The sequence below is a fragment of the Chelon labrosus genome, assembly GCF_963514085.1.
Source record: "Chelon labrosus genome assembly, chromosome: 19".
Taxonomy (NCBI): Eukaryota; Metazoa; Chordata; class Actinopteri; order Mugiliformes; family Mugilidae; genus Chelon; species Chelon labrosus.
In genome coordinates, this window is record NC_140352.1 from 5,168,221 (window position 1) to 5,188,259 (window position 20,039).

At 43.4% G+C, this 20,039-nt stretch overlaps 1 protein-coding gene across 3 annotated transcripts in view; it reads left to right on the forward strand.

The window, feature by feature from the left end:
- The first annotated feature begins 1,633 nt into the window (after positions 1–1,633).
- ccdc186 (coiled-coil domain-containing protein 186) overlaps positions 1,634–20,039 on the forward strand; it is a 31,563-nt gene continuing 13,157 nt past the window's right edge. For 2 of the 3 annotated variants that reach the window (XM_084567945.1, XM_084567947.1), the window contains exons 1-14: positions 1,634–1,892; positions 3,413–4,394; positions 4,680–4,806; positions 6,112–6,240; positions 8,493–8,705; positions 9,154–9,273; positions 10,590–10,694; positions 11,166–11,264; positions 14,156–14,242; positions 14,320–14,462; positions 16,413–16,668; positions 17,010–17,199; positions 18,822–18,920; positions 19,097–19,319. In XM_084567945.1, the coding sequence (XP_084424071.1) occupies positions 3,469–4,394; positions 4,680–4,806; positions 6,112–6,240; positions 8,493–8,705; positions 9,154–9,273; positions 10,590–10,694; positions 11,166–11,264; positions 14,156–14,242; positions 14,320–14,462; positions 16,413–16,668; positions 17,010–17,199; positions 18,822–18,920; positions 19,097–19,319 (2,717 nt within the window). In that variant the 5' untranslated portion in view covers positions 1,634–1,892; positions 3,413–3,468. The remainder of the gene's footprint in view (positions 1,893–3,412; positions 4,395–4,679; positions 4,807–6,111; positions 6,241–8,492; positions 8,706–9,153; positions 9,274–10,589; positions 10,695–11,165; positions 11,265–14,155; positions 14,243–14,319; positions 14,463–16,412; positions 16,669–17,009; positions 17,200–18,821; positions 18,921–19,096; positions 19,320–20,039) is intronic. The other variant, XM_084567946.1, reaches the window with a different exon arrangement.

A 20,039-nucleotide genomic window follows, 5' to 3' on the forward strand; every position in this document is an offset into this window, starting at 1 on the left:
AAACTTAAACATCTATGACTGTAACTCCTCCTATTTATATGTAATGAAGCTACTGGACACCGAATTTCCCGTGACATAAATAAAGTATCTATCTGTCTATCTATCTATCTATCTATCTATCTATCTCTGACATTAGCTACATTAAAAATAGACTCAACGTTTTAATTAAAATATCACTGATTACTAATTCTACACACACATATCCAACTAAAATGGTAATAGTAACAATGTTGACGAAGTATCTGCAGTGAAAGATATTTAAGTTATATATATATATAACTTAGTAGCTACTGCTTATTGTTTATTTTTGCCCTGTAAGTTGCTCACGTCATCTGTTTTTGCATCGCCTAATTTATCATCTGCCCATCTCCTCTATTGTAAATTATGTTATAGTTCCTGTTCATAGTCTACTCACATTTAACGAACAAATCCATCCGTATAATATGTTCATAGTACCTCACTCAATCATTATGTATATCCTGCTCATTAACCTGTATATATGGCCTCACCTGTACATAGGTTCTTATCTGTAAATATTGTCCATATGCTGTAAAAACCATACTTATTTACCATAATATTTATGCCACGTGCACTTACTGCCTATTGCACTTCTGGTTAGATGCTAAACTGCATTTTGTTGCTCTGTACATGTACATGTGTGATGACAATACATATGACAATATATATATATATATATATATATATATATAATTCATAATACTGTGTAAACAATATATAGTAGTAGCAGCAATGACCACAGTCCAGTTGCTTCCTGACAGGGAGGCATTGTAGAGTCGTATGGGGCAAACGACCTCCTCGACCTGTCCGTGGAGCAGGTTTGTGTTGATTTAGTGTGTCATTTTATTAATGACAAGTTCAATACGAGATAATTTTAAGTTTTCTTTCTTTACTGGAGTTAAAATTGCAACCCAGTAAATGTCAGTCTGTTAGTATGGTTTTTACAGCATATGGACAATATTTACAGATAAGAACCTATGTACAGGTTAATGAGCAGGATATACATAATGATTGAGTGAGGTACTATGAACATATTATACGGATGGATTTGTTCGTTAAATGTGAGTAGACTATAAACAGGAACTATAACATAATTTACAATAGAGGAGATGGGCAGATGATAAATTAGGCGATGCAAAAACAGATGACGTGAGCAACTTACAGGGCAAAAATAAACAATAAGCAGTAGCTATCTAAGTTTTATATATACACACATATATATATAAATATATATATATATATATATATAATTCATAATACTGTGTAAACAATATATAGTAGTAGCAGCAATGACCATAGTCCACTTGTTTCCTGACAGGGAGGCATTGTAGAGTCGTATGGGACAAACGACCTCCTCGACCTGTCCGTGGAGCAGGTTTGTGTTGATTTAGTGTGTCATTTTATTAATGACAAGTTCAATACGAGAGAATTTTAAGTTTTCTTTCTTTACTGGAGTTAAAATTGCAACCCAGTAAATGTTAGTCTGATAGTGTGTTAAAGGGCTGGGCTACATTTTCTGGAAAGATTTTTTTCCAAACTTTATTGGAAGTTATTAACAAAAAATAACAACAGCAACACAAAAAGTTCATTTGTAATGTGATTAAAAAGGTAGTAACACATTAAATCCTAGTAATGAAAAAGGTGAGGCGGCGATGGAGGCACCTGTCGCCCGTTGACGTCAGAAGTACGTCATTTCTCTCCGCGCTGCCATTGGCCGACACGGCCTCAACGGTTCCCCCCGCAGCGGCCATATTTGTTGATGTGTCATATCAAAGTGACTTGTTGGGCGATCAGCTGGAAACACAGACATCACCAAGTTCGCTCCCGTCCCGATTACCTCGTCTTTGAACGGCGCCATGGCTCATTCGCTCTCGGTGGGTAGACGTACAGGCACCTCTATTCGGCTACGATCTGTGCTACATGCTAGCGTTAGCTGCGCTAGCTGGAGAGTGATCGGATTGTACTGTGTGAGCTGACGTCTCTCTCTCTCTCTCCCTCTCTCTCTCTTATCAACGTTAGCTTAGCTTGCTAAAACGAGCAGTGGTTTCAATATGTCAGTCCGTAGCTGAACCTTGAAACCATTTAATTCACCCAGTTGTTGGTTTGTTGTTGTTTTATTTGTAACGTGCGTTAAGCTAGGTTTAAGCTAAACAGCTAGTGGGCTAAAGTCAGATCAGGTTGTGCTAACGTTTAACCAGCCGTAATCTTAATTAAAAACGCAGTACATAAACAAACATGCCGAGGTGTTGGCTGTCTCCAGTCCCATTTACGGACACTTAAAGTGTGTGTTTTAATAATAATAAGGCTGGCTGCACACACTACTTCAGTGTTATGGCATGACTGCTGTCAAAAGATCATCTCCGGCATTGCACGGGTTAAAGCTGGTTTCAGTGCTTAGCAGAAAGAGGCAGGGCTGTGTCGTTGAATGTGGCTATGCTACATGTGTCATACAAGGATAATGGTTAATAATCATTGTGTAGTTTGCTGATTTAATTTGGGTAACATTGCAGCAGTGTGGCTGCAAGAAGATAGAGAGGCGAGGCCACTGTTCTTCGGGGGGGTTTGTGTCAGGAAACATGGACTCGATCAAAAATCAAGGAGGACAATATCCTGGAAAGCTGGATTAAAGTTCACATAGCCACCAGCTATAACTACATATTACAGCAATTAACTGTGCAGGGAATCCTGACTAAGCCATTTACAGCCCAGAGGAATTCATATAACGGCTGGATGTTGGATTTAAGAGGTTCAAGCCAAAGCTGATTCTTACTTTAATGTTTTTTGTCTTTAGCTTTCATTATCTTAGGTGCGTTCTAAGATAAAGTTAAGCAGCTAAACCCTCATGATTGTATTTCTACTTCTGTCCCAGGATATGTTTTATGAGTTGAGGGGAGCCTCTGGGGGCCTTAGACGCCGACGCTGAAGGCAAACACTCGGTTATTTGGCTTTTACATTGACATAACTGGCAGATCTTTCCATATGTGTTTTAGTATGACTTCTGAATGGTTTGGTGATGCATTCTAAAGATGCCTTCGGGCTGTGTAATAATCTTGGATGCTTATCTCGGTTGTGTGTGACGTGCTGTGTCGCACACCGCCGGGGTGTAATCTTGTCACAGGAACGCACCTTTTATTTTGAGTTTGTTGGGACATTCTTTAAGTTTTCCTTTTGGTTACAGGCAAACTAACACGAGGAAATGACTATCTTATTCCCCTAATGCTTTTCTTGGCTCTAACGAAGGTATCATCCAAACTGCTGTGTTCGTAACATCCAGGAATATGTGGTTGTCGCGGAAGAACTGTTTTTAAACCGTGAATGGAAATACCAAACGCTCATCAGTCTGCTCTCACTCAATTTAGCTTTTTCTCTCTCTCCTTTTTCTTCTCCGTGTCAGTTTTGAACCGGTGAAGGACCGTGGAGCAGCCTGGTCCTGCTGAAGATACACGCACGATGGAAGGATCAGAGGTTGAGTCTGTGTCAGGAGTATCCCTCCCCGCGAGCGTACTCCACGACAGATCGTCTGATGCAGAAGAGGAGGAACAAATCTCTCGCAACGGGGAACGTGAGTCAGACATTTGCAGCCCGGCAAAAGACAAATCACAGCTTGACAACGGGCCGAGCGAGACTGTGACACATGTAGAGATGGACGCGACAACATGCGGTCAGGAGCTTCCAGACGGGGCAGAACCGGCTGCTGATGCCAGTGCAGCTTCTGTGGGGAGCATACAACCTCCACTTAGTCTTTCAAATGAGGCGGGTGGTGTTTTAGTGACCACAGTCACCGCTCTGGATGTAGTAGAAAGCTCTCCTTCTGTTCTCGAAGGGACTATGGACACATTATTGACTTTCGATGCCACCACCTCAAACAGCAACGAGCAGCCATCACCCTCGGTTATAAATCGTCCGACGGAGCCATCGCCTATCAACGAAAGCGCTTCAGCCGAGAGTCCATCTCCTCCGTCGTCCTCTCTCGTCCAAAGCACTTCCAAAAACTCCCTCCCCGACTCATCGACAACCTCCGGGATCTCTAACGGCCCCTCCAGCCCGAACTCGGACACCGTCAGCTCCTCGCTCGCTTCCAGCCCTCAAACCGGCGCCAACAACTCCGTCCCCTCGCACTCCACGACAAGTCCCTACGACACCGACTGCAGCCGGAAGCTTATTTCGCAGATCCAGCGCTCGCTGTCGCAGGAGTCGCTGCTGGATGACATCGAGTCGGAGCTGCTGGCTTGTCAGCTGCCCGAGGTCAGAGGCGGAGGGGAGAGGAAGGGGAGCGCACCTGTCAACGGACTCCCCACGGACCAGGAGGACTGCATGGTGGTGTTTGAGAAGTGTGTGCAGTACAAGTATGCACAACAGGAGAAAGCTGTTCAGAGGTAAACCGTTACTTTGGATGGATTATCCAGGGAGTACTTTACTAAGTTTATGAAGAAATCTGGCTAGCTGCTAAGTGTTGTTTTTTCTTTCTGTCCTCTCAAAGCTTATACAGGTGGCTAATCAAAGCCTTTGCATTGTTTTCAGTAGTGAAACTGTGAATAACAATGGACGTAATCCACATATTTTTCTCTCTATCGGCCTTAGTAGCAGAAGTTCCTTAGTACTTTGTGCGGGCCTGACCTGAATTGGGATTGTGTGCGTCTGTGCTCCATCTGTGTGTATAGGTTGCTCGAGGAGAACAAGAGACATCAGGAGCTGATCCTGGGCATCTGTTCGGAGAAAGACAACATGAGGGAAGAGCTGAAAAAGAGGGCAGAGACGGAAAAGCTGCACACGGCCACCATTAGCAAGGTTGGTTTCATTCTCAAGGGTCTCATTTATTTATTTATTTATTTATTTATTCAAACGTGCTGTGAAGGAGACTCCAGTGACGAGCTCATTCTCAAATAATGGACCGAGCTATTTTAATAGATCAGTGAAAACAATGGTGGCCTGTTTACAGCATCGTCTAGGATGTGCTCCAGTGCCGTGTTTTGTCTGACTTCCTGTCTGTGCTGGACGTCGACTTGATAACACACAGTAGCACCTGCTGTTTTGTAAATACGTTTTTTATTGTATTTTTTTCTCACGGCATCACCTAACAGTTCGTGTTCTTAGGTGATTATTGGTTCTATAAATTCGTACGGCTGATGCAAAGCAAACACTGACAGCTCATTCCTTAAATTCGAGACTACCGCCATCTAGCTCTCCAAATATTTATTAAGTGACTCACCAGAACGTGTGGATGTGTGCTTTAAAAAATGAAATATATTATCCAGAATCTAGACTTGCAGCATGCAGACATTCAAACTGCACAAACTGCAACGGCCTAATTTAAAAATGAGCTCCACTTCTGTTATATAATCGGTTATAAACTACTTAAAAAGCTTGAGTTTGGCCAACACTGATTGTCGAAGGGAATAAGCCGCTTCAGTCAAAGAGACACGCTAATTAAATCTGCAGCGTCGCCCTGTGTAGCTTGTAACTGAGGAAGTCAAACAAAGGAGCCTGGCGGGGACGAAGAAAACAGTCCAGATCCTAATCAATAGCATTCAGTGGGCCTGCATCATTTGTTTGAATTCTCTGTGTCTTTAAACATCTTGTCTTCTTCTTTTTTTTTTTTTTAAAATACTGGGTCCCACCCTTTGATTTGCAAAGCTTACCGTTTTGCAAGCACTCGAAAACACGAGTGCTTCCCCCATTCACTGGGCCTGGTTTAGCGTTGCTGTTGCCATGGAAGGTGCAATAATTGGTTCATGCTTTCTTGGTAACGCGGTTTGCTTAAGCATTGTGCAAGCAAAGGCGGACAGCGGGGATTGTTGTGACAATCGCCTGATGAACGCTCAGATTTCTTCTTCCTTTCTGTTTGTTCTGTCACAATACATGTAGGATTGCTGCATTAAACGCCTGAGCTATTATTTGCAACCGTCAGATGCTATTTTGATTAAAACACTTAAACCTGACATCATCATCTTTGTCTGACGTCTAAATTTACTCTGCGTTCAGGTGTCGTCCTGTGCAGCAGGTTAGCCCGGGTGTGGCCCGGGTGTGGCCCCAGGCTTCCATTATTTCCCAACCAAGCCTCTCACCCTGTTTGTACCCCCCGTGTCTCTGCAGCTGGAGGGCAGGGTGACCGACCTGCTGCAAGAACTGAAGGAGTCTCGGGACAAACTCATCCACCAGGAACAGGCGGCGAAGGCGGCCCTCCAACAGATGCAGAAGGAGACGTCTTACCGGCTAGAACAGGTACAACCGGGACCTGAAGACGTTGAGACTCCCTGAAAAGCCGGTCCCACAACTTGGTTTTGTCCCATCCTGATCCTCATTGTCATGTCTGGCCTTGTCTCTTATCGTCCCTTGTCAAGTTTGGCAACTCTCAGCAGTCCAAGGGCTTTTTGATTTTTTAATTATGGCAGCAAATGTGATAGTTTTCACCAATACAAATGTAAATTCCAGTTATATACTAGTTAACAGTTGCAGGATACTTGAGGATGATATAAGATTGTATGGCTACTCGTTCTTTTTGTTGCTGTGTTGAAAAGATCTCCGGCTACAGCTCCTGAGATAATAGATCCAAGGAAAAAATGGACAGCTAGTGATAGCATTTCAAACCACAACAAACCACTTTGCACTTTGAGTCACCCACAACCCATACAGCAATCAATAATGTAAATTTATATGTTAATGTGTGCAAGAAACGTGGATCTTGAGTAGTTTCCTCCATTTGCATTGCCTTACAAACTGAGGATTCCTCCCTCCATCCAAAGACGTGATCGTTAGGTTCATTGGTGATTCTGAATTGGACGTAAGTGTGAGTGTGAATGGTCGTCCATCTCTGTGTGTAGCCCGCCTCTCGCCCAGTGACAGGCTCCAGCCCCCCTGTGACCCTCCAGAGGACAAAACAGAAAATGAATGAAGTCTTTTGAGATTGAATTAATTGCTAGAGGTATAAGGTTAGTCACAACTGGCCGTAATTGTATTGCCACATACTGTATTTCCTTTAAACTAGCCGCTGAACGTTCCAGGTCCTCGCTCACCAAACTCCTGTTATTGCAGATTTAATCACTGGTTAAACGAACGGCACAGTTTTCATCCAGCAGTTTGCACACCTGGTTGAAACTACGTTCAGGCGCTTTTCTCTTGACAGTTTTGTCACACTTCACAATTTTTTAATTTCACCCTTCAGTGAACAATATGAGTGAGATTTTTGCACTCAGAGGTTGTCTCCTCCAAGCCTTGAAATGGCTGCTGCCCCTGAGGTTTGAAACATTTGGCCCTGGCAATCTGTGTCATGTTTGCTTCAAATGACTTTCTTTTCGTTTCTTACTTTTATTTTTGTCTAATTTTGTACCGACACATATCATCTCCATTTGTACAGTTACTCTTTCTCTTCAGCTCCCCCAAATATCAAGTCGCCTAACTAAATAGTACAAACTGGGTAGCACGGGATAATAAAACCTTTGTCTGTCAAACTGAGAGATGGCGTGTTGAGCATCTCGTTGGCATGAGGAATGAACACACAGGTGTGAGTGAGGCTAGAACCAACGAAAGAACTAGCAGGTTGTCTGTATTGCAGATATCCCAGGGTTATGCCTGGTATTAAGGAATAGACCAATTGGCACTTGAATACCAGATATATAATATTTCTAAAAGTCTCTGTGGAAGCATTTTATTACTTACTTACTCTTAATGATATTAAATATAAATGACGCTTGTTTTTGTACCGGACTTTTGCATATATTGCTATTTTTGGCTCTTGGAAGGCATTTTATTGGACTAAAAACAATAAATTTGAACTGTAGTCAATTCTATTAGGCTAGATGTATGTTTCTGCTAAATAATGAAACGCCACCAACCAGAATCCACTAAGGAAAGACCTCTCCTGTGGTATGCAGCGATAATTAAGAGACTTGTGCTTTCTGCTGCCGTCAAATGTGGAGATGGAACGTTTTTAAAAAAGTCTGAGGAAAATTTGGATCTTCCCAACCTCAGCCTCGTCCTGTCATTTGTTCCACTAGATTACCCGGTCGTTAGCTTGCTAAACTGTTATCGACAGCGGCTCGAGCGGCTTCTAGATGCCAACAGTTGCCTAGCAGCGACTTGCGGCGGATGTTACCACTTAAACGCCACGCATTTTGCGTACACGACTTCCCATGTCGTGACCACCGGCGCGATGTTGAAATGACTTCCATGAAAAGATCTAGAAGGTAAAGATTTATAATGTAATATTGCTGGCTCTGTTTGTGCAAGTTGCCAAGGAGGAAGTCAGCAGTTCTGCAGCAGAGATTATCCACTTCCCCATTTTTCCATCACTTGCGCCAGGGCAGGTTCAAACAGAGTAGTGGCATTTCTCCCCACATTCATCTCCTCTTGGGGATTCTTAAGTGAAACATAACTTCTTTTGACATCCTTTTAAGAATCCAAGAATATAAGCAACTCTGTGACTAACATGTGGGAAATGCCATAAACCAGTCCGACCATGTAAACAATCCTCCCAGGTGAACAAGAAGTGCGATGAGGCGCGCCAGGAGAAGGAGGCCATGGTGATGAAGTACGTCCGGGGGGAGAAGGAGGCCCTCGACCTGAGGCGGGACAAGGAGGGTTTGGAGAAGAAGCTGAGGGAGGCCACCAAGGAGGTGGACCGCCAGGCCCTCCGAGGAAACCAGCTGGCTCAGGACAAAGGCCGGCTGCAGCAGCTGTACGACGCTAAGGTAAATCATGTGTCAAGAGGTTTTAAGTTCCTTGTAGTAGTTGTTAATTTGGTGAAGTGTTTATATTGGGATGTGAAACCCGTTTAATCTTGTCTTCTTAAAAACACACAAAGTCTAAATGATGTAGACTTCACACTATTCTTCAAGTTATTATTTGAGCTTACTGCAATGAGCTTTATGAGCTAAACTGACTGGATTCTGCACAATTTTCCATGAAAACATGCAAAGCTGTCGCATTCAATAGTGCATACAGATTTAATCTTGCTGATCTTCATTACACTGGTTTGTCCTGGTGTTGCATCAATATGTAGGACGTCCCACTGTTTTGGAATCGGCAGTGGAAAAAAATCAAGTTAGTTAATGATAATCAGCTCGGCCAGACAACCAGAGATCTGTTTCCTCTTAATAACGTTCTTTCATTCTTTACCCCACTCCCCTGTGTTGGTAGGAAGGAGAGGTTGGCAGGTTGACCCGAGAGGTGGAGAAGCTGAAGGAGGAGATCAACTCGCATCTCATCAAGGTCAAATGGGCCCAGAACAAATTAAAGAGCGAGGCAGACGCACACAAGGTAATGGAACTGCTATTTTTGGATTCATTTCATTAATTCTATCTGTCACTTGTCAAGCAGTCGCGTTGAGATCAAGTCTTAGTGTACTGAACCCTTAGGGCTAATATGCCACATTAAAAACAAAACATTTACCATACTCCTGTTTGGTATCTGGCTGACTTTATTAACACATTGGGCCCAGAAATACCCAAAAATCATCAAATCCAAATTGAAAGAATTAAAAAGTTTGCATGTTCTCCCTGTGTCTGCGTGGGTTCTCTCCAGGTACTCCAGCTTCCGTCCACCGTCCCAAAGACATGCTGGTTAGATTCATTGGTGGCTGGCTGTCTGTCTCTCTGTGTTAGCCCTGTGATAGACTGGAGACCTGTCCATGGCGTCTTTGTCAGCTGCAACTCTTCCAAACAAACTTATGTGCAAAGTTTTACAGAGAGCTGCAGCAGTGCTTTGTATTCCCAGAGTCCCAAATAATGCAAATGAGGTAAAATTGAGTCCGGTTTTACATGGTCTATCAACGTCAAATAAAAACTGGGAGAAAGAGTTTCAAACTGCATTCTCGAGTCGAGTTGAAGCAGCTTTTTTTTTTTTTTTGGGTGCGGTGCTTTAAAAACGCCAGCATGATCTATAGACTAGCAAAGGTTAATGAGCAGTATGATCCAAACCAAATGTAAAGAAGTAAGGCAAACCCTTTAGCGCCTAATAACCATGCGCTTTTGTAGATTGTGCATGTGAACCTGCAGTCAAATGTTATTCAAACGATGCACTGAATCTGAATAGCTCAGTGCACACATACAGTCGGCCGCTTGTTTTACAGTGAGAACGTCCCCCGTGTGTCACTGAAACAGCATAATTCTTCTGGCTAATGTCGATTCAGTCCAACAACCGTGCCCGATGCTTGTCAAAAGACGTACGGCAGCATACAAATGAACATCCCCTTCAGTCATTTTATCTTCAGATGCTCCATAAAAAAAAAACATGATTAGACGCGCCTTGTGATTCACTGCCGAAATGAAACGGGGGTACAGTAATGAACCTGCATCGTTAACATTGTGGCTATTTTCTTGAAAATGTCTATTACGAAATAATGGTTTTGCGTTTAACTGCCTCCAAGCGAACGCACGGCAATAAACGGGAGGGGGGGAAAACAAAATCTCAGTAGCTGCTGAAGGCCACAGGAGCTCAGACATAAATGTTTGTCTTGTTCGTGTGTATACTAGAGAAAGAAGGCGTGTCACGGCATCCTTCAACGTCGTAGTTGCGGGTTTACGCTGGATAATTCTGATGTGAAATGCATATTGTTTGTGTTTACCTTGGTGCAGGAAACTAAAGACAAACTGAGGGAGACCACGTCCAAGTTGGCCCAGGCCAAAGAAGAGACTGAACAGATCCGCAAGAACTGCCAGGACATGATCCGAACGTACCAGGTTTGTGACATATCTATATATATTGCAGTAGTTTAAGTTCACAACCATGTGCACAAAGATCATCTGCGTCTCAAGTCTGGGTTTGTGTCTGTGGAAGAGATGCCAATATGGATGCATGTGCTCATTAAAATCCTTGTTAAGGAGTACAACCAGCTGTCGTACTTGCATTATTTATTCTAAAAGAATATAAAAAAATGCAAAACTGAATTCTGCTTGAGGAGAACGTCAGTTTCCATTTGTTCCTTGTGATGGTGGTAAAGAGCTGCGTTAGTTTCGTCTCCTGCAGCAGAAAGATTAGCCCGAGCCGCTGTATTATTTCTCCATCAGCGTTTTACACGGACAGTGGTGCGTGCACATATAACACACAGCGAGGCAGCAATAAAAATACAAAAATGCCAGACTGTCCAGAACGCACTCTCTGTTCTCGTTTTCTGTCCTCTCAGCCGTTACTTCCTCTTCTCCGTCCCACAGGAATCAGAAGAGCTCAAGTCCAACGAGCTGGACGCTAAGCTGAGGGAGACCAAAGGAGAGCTGGAGAAACACAAGCAGGAGCAAACGGACCAGTTAGAGGTAGCGATCATGAACACAAACACAAAAAATAACATCATGTCGACCACTTTACCACACAAAGATAAAAATACGTGGTGAAAGACACACAGTTTATTAGCTGAATCTAATTTATGCAGGGGGAAAATAATTAAAACCTCCTATAACAATTAATTAATATATTTTAATTTACGGTGAACTTACTTAAGCGATAGTGTGGGACTAAGCTCATAGACTGTATATAAATATGGACACTGCGTCCCGTCCCCACTCCCTTGCATTGGCCAAACTATTATTTTCCCGGGGTTACGGGCGGCGCCATCTTGCGATTTTGGAGTCAGAGTCTGATCAGTACGGTCCCAGAGTGGAGCCATGAGGAAGCCACGATATCGATGCCCCGCCCCCCACTTCCTCCAGACTCACTCACATTTTCATTTAATTACTACTACTGGGAGGCGATGTCACAGTTAGCCTTCATTTACAGTATTTCTTTATGTCGGTTTGGTGTGTTCGTTCCTTTTGTACGTATCAGCTGAGATCTGAGTTGACTCCTATCCTGTTACCACAGATCCCAGGCTGTAAAATGCCCACCCGGACTTTCTTTTTCCTTATTTTGACTATAAAAAGGTCTGATAATGTCCTGTGAGTTAGTGTTTTGACCATTTTTTTTTCCAGAATACCTGGAACTTTCAGTATCTGGGAGTTATTTTACACTTTGCAAGTTACTGCCTGTTATAAGACTGTAATAACGTCTCGGAAGAGGCGCTAGTGAAACTACTGTAATGACACCATATTGCCTGTAAAGCACAATGTCCGTTGGAATTTTTCCACAGACTGTGACGTAGTTAGGGTAATCCAAGCGTCCCGTCACGTTTAAACATTTAAATAAATTTAAAGGCTGGGCCAGACATCAACTACAATTATTCAGTAAGACTGTCTCCTATTCCTAATTCGTCCTCTTAAGAGTTGTTGACAAAACACAAACCTGAGAAACCAGAACTAAACACTAGATGGCAGCACTGAGCTGACATTACACTTGTTTTTATTAAAAAATGTACCCAAGCAAAGACGCATTCGGTTTTAAAAGGTTAATCAGTGAAATATTTTTAGTTGAAACTTTCTCTGGTGTCTTCGACTGATACAGCTGACAGTAGAGAACATTTCAGGTATTTACCATCACGTCGCTGCTGCTTGTTATCTCAGTGGATACTTGTGTTCCCTCCGCCTCAAATTGTACCACTCTGGCAAAACCCTGCTGACCTCTGAGCTCTTTTTCTGCCGTTACCACAAAGCGCGGGTGACTGGACGGTCCCGTACCGTGGCAGTAAATATTCCAGTCTGTATAAGAAAGGATCAAGGGCGAGGACAAGACATTGATCAACACCGGTGTGGCTTTTCCTCGTTATAGATCACGGAGAGAGGAAAAGGGGCCGAGGCGCTGTAGGGTTCAGGCGTACGTCAGACACATTCGTCAGCGGTGTTTGTGTTTTCACTTCTTAGAACGGGAACAAAAAGCTTTTGCACTATATCTTTTTGAGATGGTTTGTATCAGCAAGGATAAGCAACAAAACACGTTTTGTTTGTAGAAACTGTGTTTTATAACCTGTTTCTGTTCCGTGGTTTGGCCTTCAGACATCAAATCCTTTTTCTTTATTTCTATAGTTACTGATTTCTGCCTTCGTAACTCACTTACAGAGCCTACAGCTACCCTCGTTTAATCCTGGAAGTTAAGCAACAACACTATGACATTAGTTGTGTGCATTTCTGTGAGTTACGTTTTCACTTTTTACACGTGCGATCATCCACTTTAGGACAAAATTAACAGTAATACAGACTATAAATGGGGGAAACAAATACACACACGTTTGTTTTTGCCTGGCTGTTGTTCTGTTGTCTTTTTATTGATGGTCTTAAATCCAGCATTTCTTGTAAAAAAAAATGCTCTGTTTTGATTAGTTCGAGAGGTGTAATTGCCTTTTAGTTGGAACGGGTAACAAACCGGCACACGAGCCCCGCAGCCAGACGTGGACTCGGTCCAAACGCAACGGCCTGTTTTTCTCTGCGCCCCACTCCAAAGGGAATCGCACTTTAAAAATAAATGGCCTAGAAATAATCAATACGAAGCTGTGCGTTTCAACAACAACCCAGAAGACATCACCCACTTCTCGCCGTCATTCCGTGTTTAATCATTTAGAATATGAGTAAATATGTTTTGTCCAAGTCCGTTAGATTATGTGTTAGGATTGTGATCGCAAATACCTTTAACTGTTAGCCAACAAACGTTTCCAGTAGGGATTCACAGTGGAGCCCGTTGGCAGCCCGTCACTGATGCTGTGTGCACATTTTTTTATTATTTATTTTTTTTAGGTCAGGTTTCAACGTGGACCTTGATATTTCTTTATTTATTTCTTCATTTATTGCTTTTCTCACTCCCCTGCTGCTGATGAATAAATTGGCCCAAGCCTGTTTTTATTTGAGTACGTGTGTTATGATCAAGTGATGATGCAGCTCCAGTCATAAATAATGCATACGAAACAGTTTCCATTACCGTTTGGGGTAATTGAATTGGATGGGAAGGGATGAATGGGAGAAATGGACGGTTAATTTACCAGCATTTCCATCGCTGGCATGTTGTCTTGGATACCGAAGGCTCCTAATAGCTTCCTGGAAAAGATGACCCGCAGTAGCACCGGTAATGGGTTTATCAAAAAAAAGATGAGACAAAACATTATAAAAATTGCTTCTACATGCTTAATGAGTGCATAAACAAAGTGACCTTAATGAAATGTATTTCTTTTCGAGAACAGCTGCATAATTTCCTTGCACAAGCTAAGTGTTGTATTCATTAAGTGCGCTTGAGAGTTAAGTTGGCGCCCTTACGACGTATCTAAAGCGGCGTTTCATTCATGTGGCAGATGCACCGAGTGAAGGCCAAAGAGCTGGAAGACCTGAAGAGGAGCTACAAAGAAAGCATGGATGAGCTCTGCACTCTACGCACCAAGGTTTGTCATCCTTAAAAGCCTGAACACACGTCTTGTCTACGTTTCCTCAGCCTAATAACGACGTGTTGCTCCTGCAGTTAAAGTGTCTGGAGGACGAGCGTCCGCGGTGGGAAGACGAGCTGTCCAAATACAGGGAGATCATCAACCGGCAGAAAGCTGAGATCGGCCGGCAGAGACAGGAGCTGGAGGAGGTCACCGCTCTCCAGGAGCAGCAGCAACGGTACAATCAGGCGCTCCTTGACTGCGGAGGAACAACACTTAATTTAAAAGCTTATGCGCGGACACGCTGCCGCACTACATGTCACGGCACACGCTAACACGCACGCCAAAGAGTAAAATCAATAATGGCCACCACAGGACAGTACTGCATGTCCAGGCCGTGACCAAGGGACAACATGTTTGCTCGGTAACGTTACACTAACAGGCCATGGATGTGGTGTGCAACAAATCTACCAACACTTTTGTGATTTCCCTTCAAGCCAGTGTCTTGCAGTGTTTAAATAATTGGACGCAACTTTCAGTTTAGCTGGATGTATTTATATAGCTCCAATTAAAATAGTTTCAAGAATCTTTACAGAACACAAAACCACCAGAGCCAGAACAAAGATAACGGGCTTGGCCGTCTGTTGGTGTCTGTGTATCTAGCGTTTCCACTGTGTCCTGTACCATTGTTCGTTTAAGCGCAGCTCTTTGTCACAGTCAGCCTTCATTGCTGGTTTATATATATATATATTTTTAATATCCGTTTGGTGTGTCCGTACGAAATACGTCCTTTTAACAGAAAGAGAGCAGAACCCAGCTCATATGGGGGGACCCGACCACTGGAGGCCGGACGAGAATAGAGACAGAAAAAAAAAAAAAGGGAGGTGTTACAGTAGAGAAAGGGGGAGAGGCAGCACATTCAGATGTGTGTCACCACACAGACAAGTGTCTATACCCACTGGGGGAGCTGTGCGAGTTCAGATTTTCTTTTCTCCACAATAGAAACTAATGCTTTGCAGCAATGAAATCTATATTCCTGACCTGAATTCATCTGCTGAGAACAGACAGCTCATGTGCTACATACTGTGAGCTGCAGATATGTATAGCCTGTATAAAAACAGGCAGCACCTCAGCACCATCAGTAGCATTTAATAGTACTCCACAGCGTGTTGTTAGATGGGATAGTGTAGCAGCTAAAGGTCTAATAACTTTATCAGATAGTTGATGTGCAGCCTCCTTCTCTCTGTTACCACAGGACGTTTGGTGCAGTTGTTAACTGACTGCTGTCCAGAGGATTGCGTACTTATGATGATGCATGATGCATGGAAGATATAATAGCAGGGTGGATAGAGCCATTAAGTTTTCGTTTTACGGATAAACAAGCTCTGTCAGTGATCATACTCATTTGTACGGGGAAGTGTGCATATAAAGGAGTATCACAAGCAGATTATAAAACTATGAGTGTCATCATTCATCATTCATCTTCAGCGGGACAGACGATGACATTTAGATCACACACGTCAATAAAACCAATCGTGCATTGTCTTACATGGCTGGTTTAAATACTTCCTCTACCACCATTATGATAGGATTAGTTTTTATATAAATGTGCAAGTTGTAATGCAGTTCTTGCTTCTTCATTTCCCCACCGAGTGCTTTTTTTTTTTTTTTTTTATCAAAGATAGGCCAGAGACGGATATAGCACACGGGACAGGAAGGGACTCTGGTCCCTCAGTGGGCGTGTGACTCTGCTGGCCTCGTGAAGATGAGTTGAGGGGACGTTTGTGGCAGAGAAACTTCTCTCTTTCCACTTATTGAAATGTTTTTTTATTCATGTGTGCCAGAGTGACCTAAGTGGGTGGCGGCAGCCCAGTAATCATGAAAGTTTGATTTATTTATTTATCTGTTTCTTTTTCTGGCCAGCTCGTTGAGCAGTAGGATGTTTTTTACATTGCAGCTTTTGGTCGTTACGACTCATGTTCGACAGTAAATCTATAAATTAGAATCACGCTTCAGCTTTAATTGTCCCTGTCGCTATGCAAAACACATGGCTTATCTGATCTTATTGAACTGTAATGATGAGAGAGTTTAATCTAGTATAGAACTTTACTTTTGCCCTTTTACGTCTCACGTAGTTATTAAAATTTATTGAGCTGTGGTTTTCTCGATTTTTCTTTCCCGTGTGCAGCGACCAGCAGGAGATCACGTCCCTCCGCGAGGAAGTGGAAGGCCTGACCAATCAGTTGACCGACCTGCAGCGGGACGTGCAGGGCAGCAGGGAGCGCGAGGCCGAGCTGCTGGGCTTCACCGAGAAGCTGAGCAGCAAGAACGCGCAGCTGCAGTCGGAAAGCAACGCGCTGCAGTCGCAGCTGGATCAGCTCACCAGCAACTTCACAGAGCTCCAGGCGCAGCTGGAGGAGACCAGCAGGCTCCTGGACGACAAGGTCAGTGAACTGTGGACTGCGCAGTGAGGCGCAGCGAGGCGTCGGCGGGGTGAAAGGAAGAAATTGACCTGATTTTAATGGCGGGACACAGCTAAAGGATTGATTAATCAGTCAGTGGAACAAACCTTTTGACATTCTCATAAGAGCTGAGTTCTCTGACCTAGAACATACAGTGTTCCTTGAGTGGTGATATTTTCTCACTTGACATTCAGGAGAAAATCCTAAAATAATATCTGTTCAATTTTCTAGACTTGAGGTTTCTGGACTTGTCTTTTCAATGAGATCTCACCGCTGTTTGTTTGTAATCCGGCCGTAATTCCACTGTTTTGTCAAACCTGCAGTCACGGCAGCTGAAGCAGGAGGAGGCGCTGAGGCAGCAGGAGGTGCAGGGCCTGCAGGAGGAGAGGGCGGCGCTGCAGACGGAGGCGGCCCAGCTGAAAACCAGAGTGGAGGAGCTGAGGGACGAGCTCGTGACTCAGAAGAGAAAACAAGCCGCGAACATCAAGGACCTGACGAAACAACTAACTCAAGGTTAGATGCCACGTTGTATTTGTGCAGCTCGTGTTGTTTGATGTTTTTCCAGCCCTCTGTCTATGTGCAAACACTTAATTTCTTGAGATTAGAATGATGCACACCACGTCAAGATTCAATCGTAACTTATTTCAGACCAGTCGTAAATACAAAAAAATGTAAACGACTCATCTATTGAGCCTCACACTATTCCAAGAGCAGATAAAACTCCAACAGAAATTGTCCCGTTACATTGCCAAGGGTCCAGTAAATGTCCTCCATTAAAATAGTTAGTCCTCACCAAGCCTTTAAACTAGAAAGGCACGATGTAGCTTGCATGAATTAAGTACGGTTTATACCTCTGTGGGACATAGACGGGTAGCCTACGCCGGTGCGAGCCATTTATGCTTGTGCGCTCGTTCTGTAACAACGCCGCCCAAATGCTAGTCGGCGCTGTGTCTTTTTTGTCAGTGGGGTTAATTTTTGTTTCTACTTCCTGCTTCACTTTCAACAATGGAAAGCCGAACTTTTCGCTAAACACGAGTCAGAAAAAATGCTGGCACCTTCAAACCTCTTCAGTCAGTCTTCTCTCGATGTGTTCCATCTTTCCTGATTCAAAACAAGTCAGTCTGAAAATTGCGGAGATGGAGAAGCAGCCGGAAATACTGAAGCGGAAACATGCTACTACCAAGTGGACCAATCATAGTTATTGTGGTCCGCCGTGATGAGTGATTACATTTCTGGGGAGATGCATGTCAGGCTACGGTGCTAGTGTCTGAGTAGGGTCTGGGCTGTTGCCGTAGCTACAGCGTCAAAGTATAAACCGCCTCTTGGCTACAACGTGATACCAAAACAGCTCTGAACCCTGAACTTTTGATTGACACCTCTTTTGACCCAACAGGCGACAGTTTACCATGTTTTTGGCACACTTTTGGCACGCCTGATGCTATCCTTAGAAAAAAATTAGAATGTATAATTATTATTATTATTATTACCAGTAGCACTTATACAGATTCTGACTGTTATCTGAGTGTTAACTTTCTAAAGAGGCTAAAACAATGCCTGTACTCCAGCTTTAAATTTACTTCGGATATACCTTTTTAGGCGTTTTACATGGAATCCCTTGTACAATTAAAGAGAAGAATGTACCAACTAATTGGAAACAATACGCAGTGTACAGAAGGGTGCCATGTAAGGAGCTAATGCTCTTCTCGTGTTAGGATAAGCTTCCTTTTACCTGGTTTTCTGGTCCCAAAGAGAAACCTTGAGTCTTAAAGTTGGATAGTTATAATTTTGTATGCACAAGCTTTTCACTTTCATTTGCCTTCTGTGCTAGAGAGGATGCTATCTTTCGGTGAAACGGCGATTCATCTTCATCAGTGTTGCAGTTGTACTTCATCAGCATAATCATTTCTTTTGTTTATGCGTTGAATGTTTGCTGAGCGTGCACTCAAAAAAAAAAAAAAAAAAAAAAAAAAGGCCCAGTCATATTTATTCAGGTAGACTTCTTCACAAAGGAAAACTATCTAGAGTTCAGCCAAGCACAGATGGTTATTTTTGTTTTATTCAATAGTAGCTGAAGCCAATTTCACGTCGTATCTAATAACACAAACTTGCTGTTCTTTCCTTTATCTTCTCTGCAGCTCGTAAGAGGCTAGAGCAGGTTGAGAATGGAGGATGTGACCGAGATGTCAGCAGTATGGGCAGTCGCTCCAGTTCCTCAGGTACTTCTCCGGCATTTGGTTAGTATTTAGTACCTACAGTAGAAATATCATAAAAGGGGTTGTGGTTTTTTAAAAATGATTTATTTTGTTCTGCACTATGGTAAAAATGTGTGAGTGTGTCTTTTGTTTGGCTGGTTGCATAACCAAAGCCACATCAGTAAACCGTTTCTAACTTGATCTCTATCTCGCCCCAGGCTCCTTGAACGCACGCCACGGTGGGAGTGTTGAAGATCGGTCTCCAGAGAGCCAGTCGGGCCCTTCAGTGATGGTCGTGGACAGTTTCCCGGAGGTTGACAAGGCTGTCCTCGTGGAGCGCATTGTCCGCCTGCAAAAGGCTCTGGCTCGGAAGCAGGAAAAGATCGAGTTCATGGAGGACCACATCAAGCAGCTGGTGGACGAGATCCGCAAAAAGACCAAGTGAGTGAACGGCATGGGCCAAAGTGAAGGGAGCAGAGAAAAAGAGCTGGCGGGAACCTTTTTATATGTGTAGTTTTTGTTTTTTAGAATGAATGCATTGTGATCAGCTTGGATATAGAATGCAGGTTATAATGTGCTTTCCTGCTGCAAATACTAGAAACCCCTCAGATGTGGTGTTCTAAGGCATGGACACACCAAACTGACAAATCAAAGAACTGCCTTCAACGCAGATCGGCTGTCACGTCTGGGTCTGGACCAAAAAGTTGAGCTTGGACACACTGCAAAGACTACAGCCAGCAACCAGCAGCCTTTTGTAGCTTGTTGGTTTTGATAGGAAGTTGCACAGAGTTGGCCTCTCTTGAATCGTACTGATAAATTAGTCTACTTTTTAATTCGTAGTAGACGATCAGGTCATTCGATGTGCAGATGAGATGAAGACGTAAAACCAGAAGAACCTCCTGTGTGCCCTTTGAACTTTTTTCGTTTCGTCTACTTAGGTCATTTCTGTTGAACTTCTCGTTCTCTAAACTAAACAGCCAGTCAGAGTGATCTCTCTGACAGACCCTTTCAAAATACTGCACTGTCTGGAAAGTTGTTGACAGGGATCAGACTAGTGCCAATAACAGTGTGGGACAACCTGGTCAAACTAGGGCCACAGACAGTCACAGACAGCCTGACAGTGACCAACGTCCGGCCGCCGGCCTGGTGTGTCACGACCCT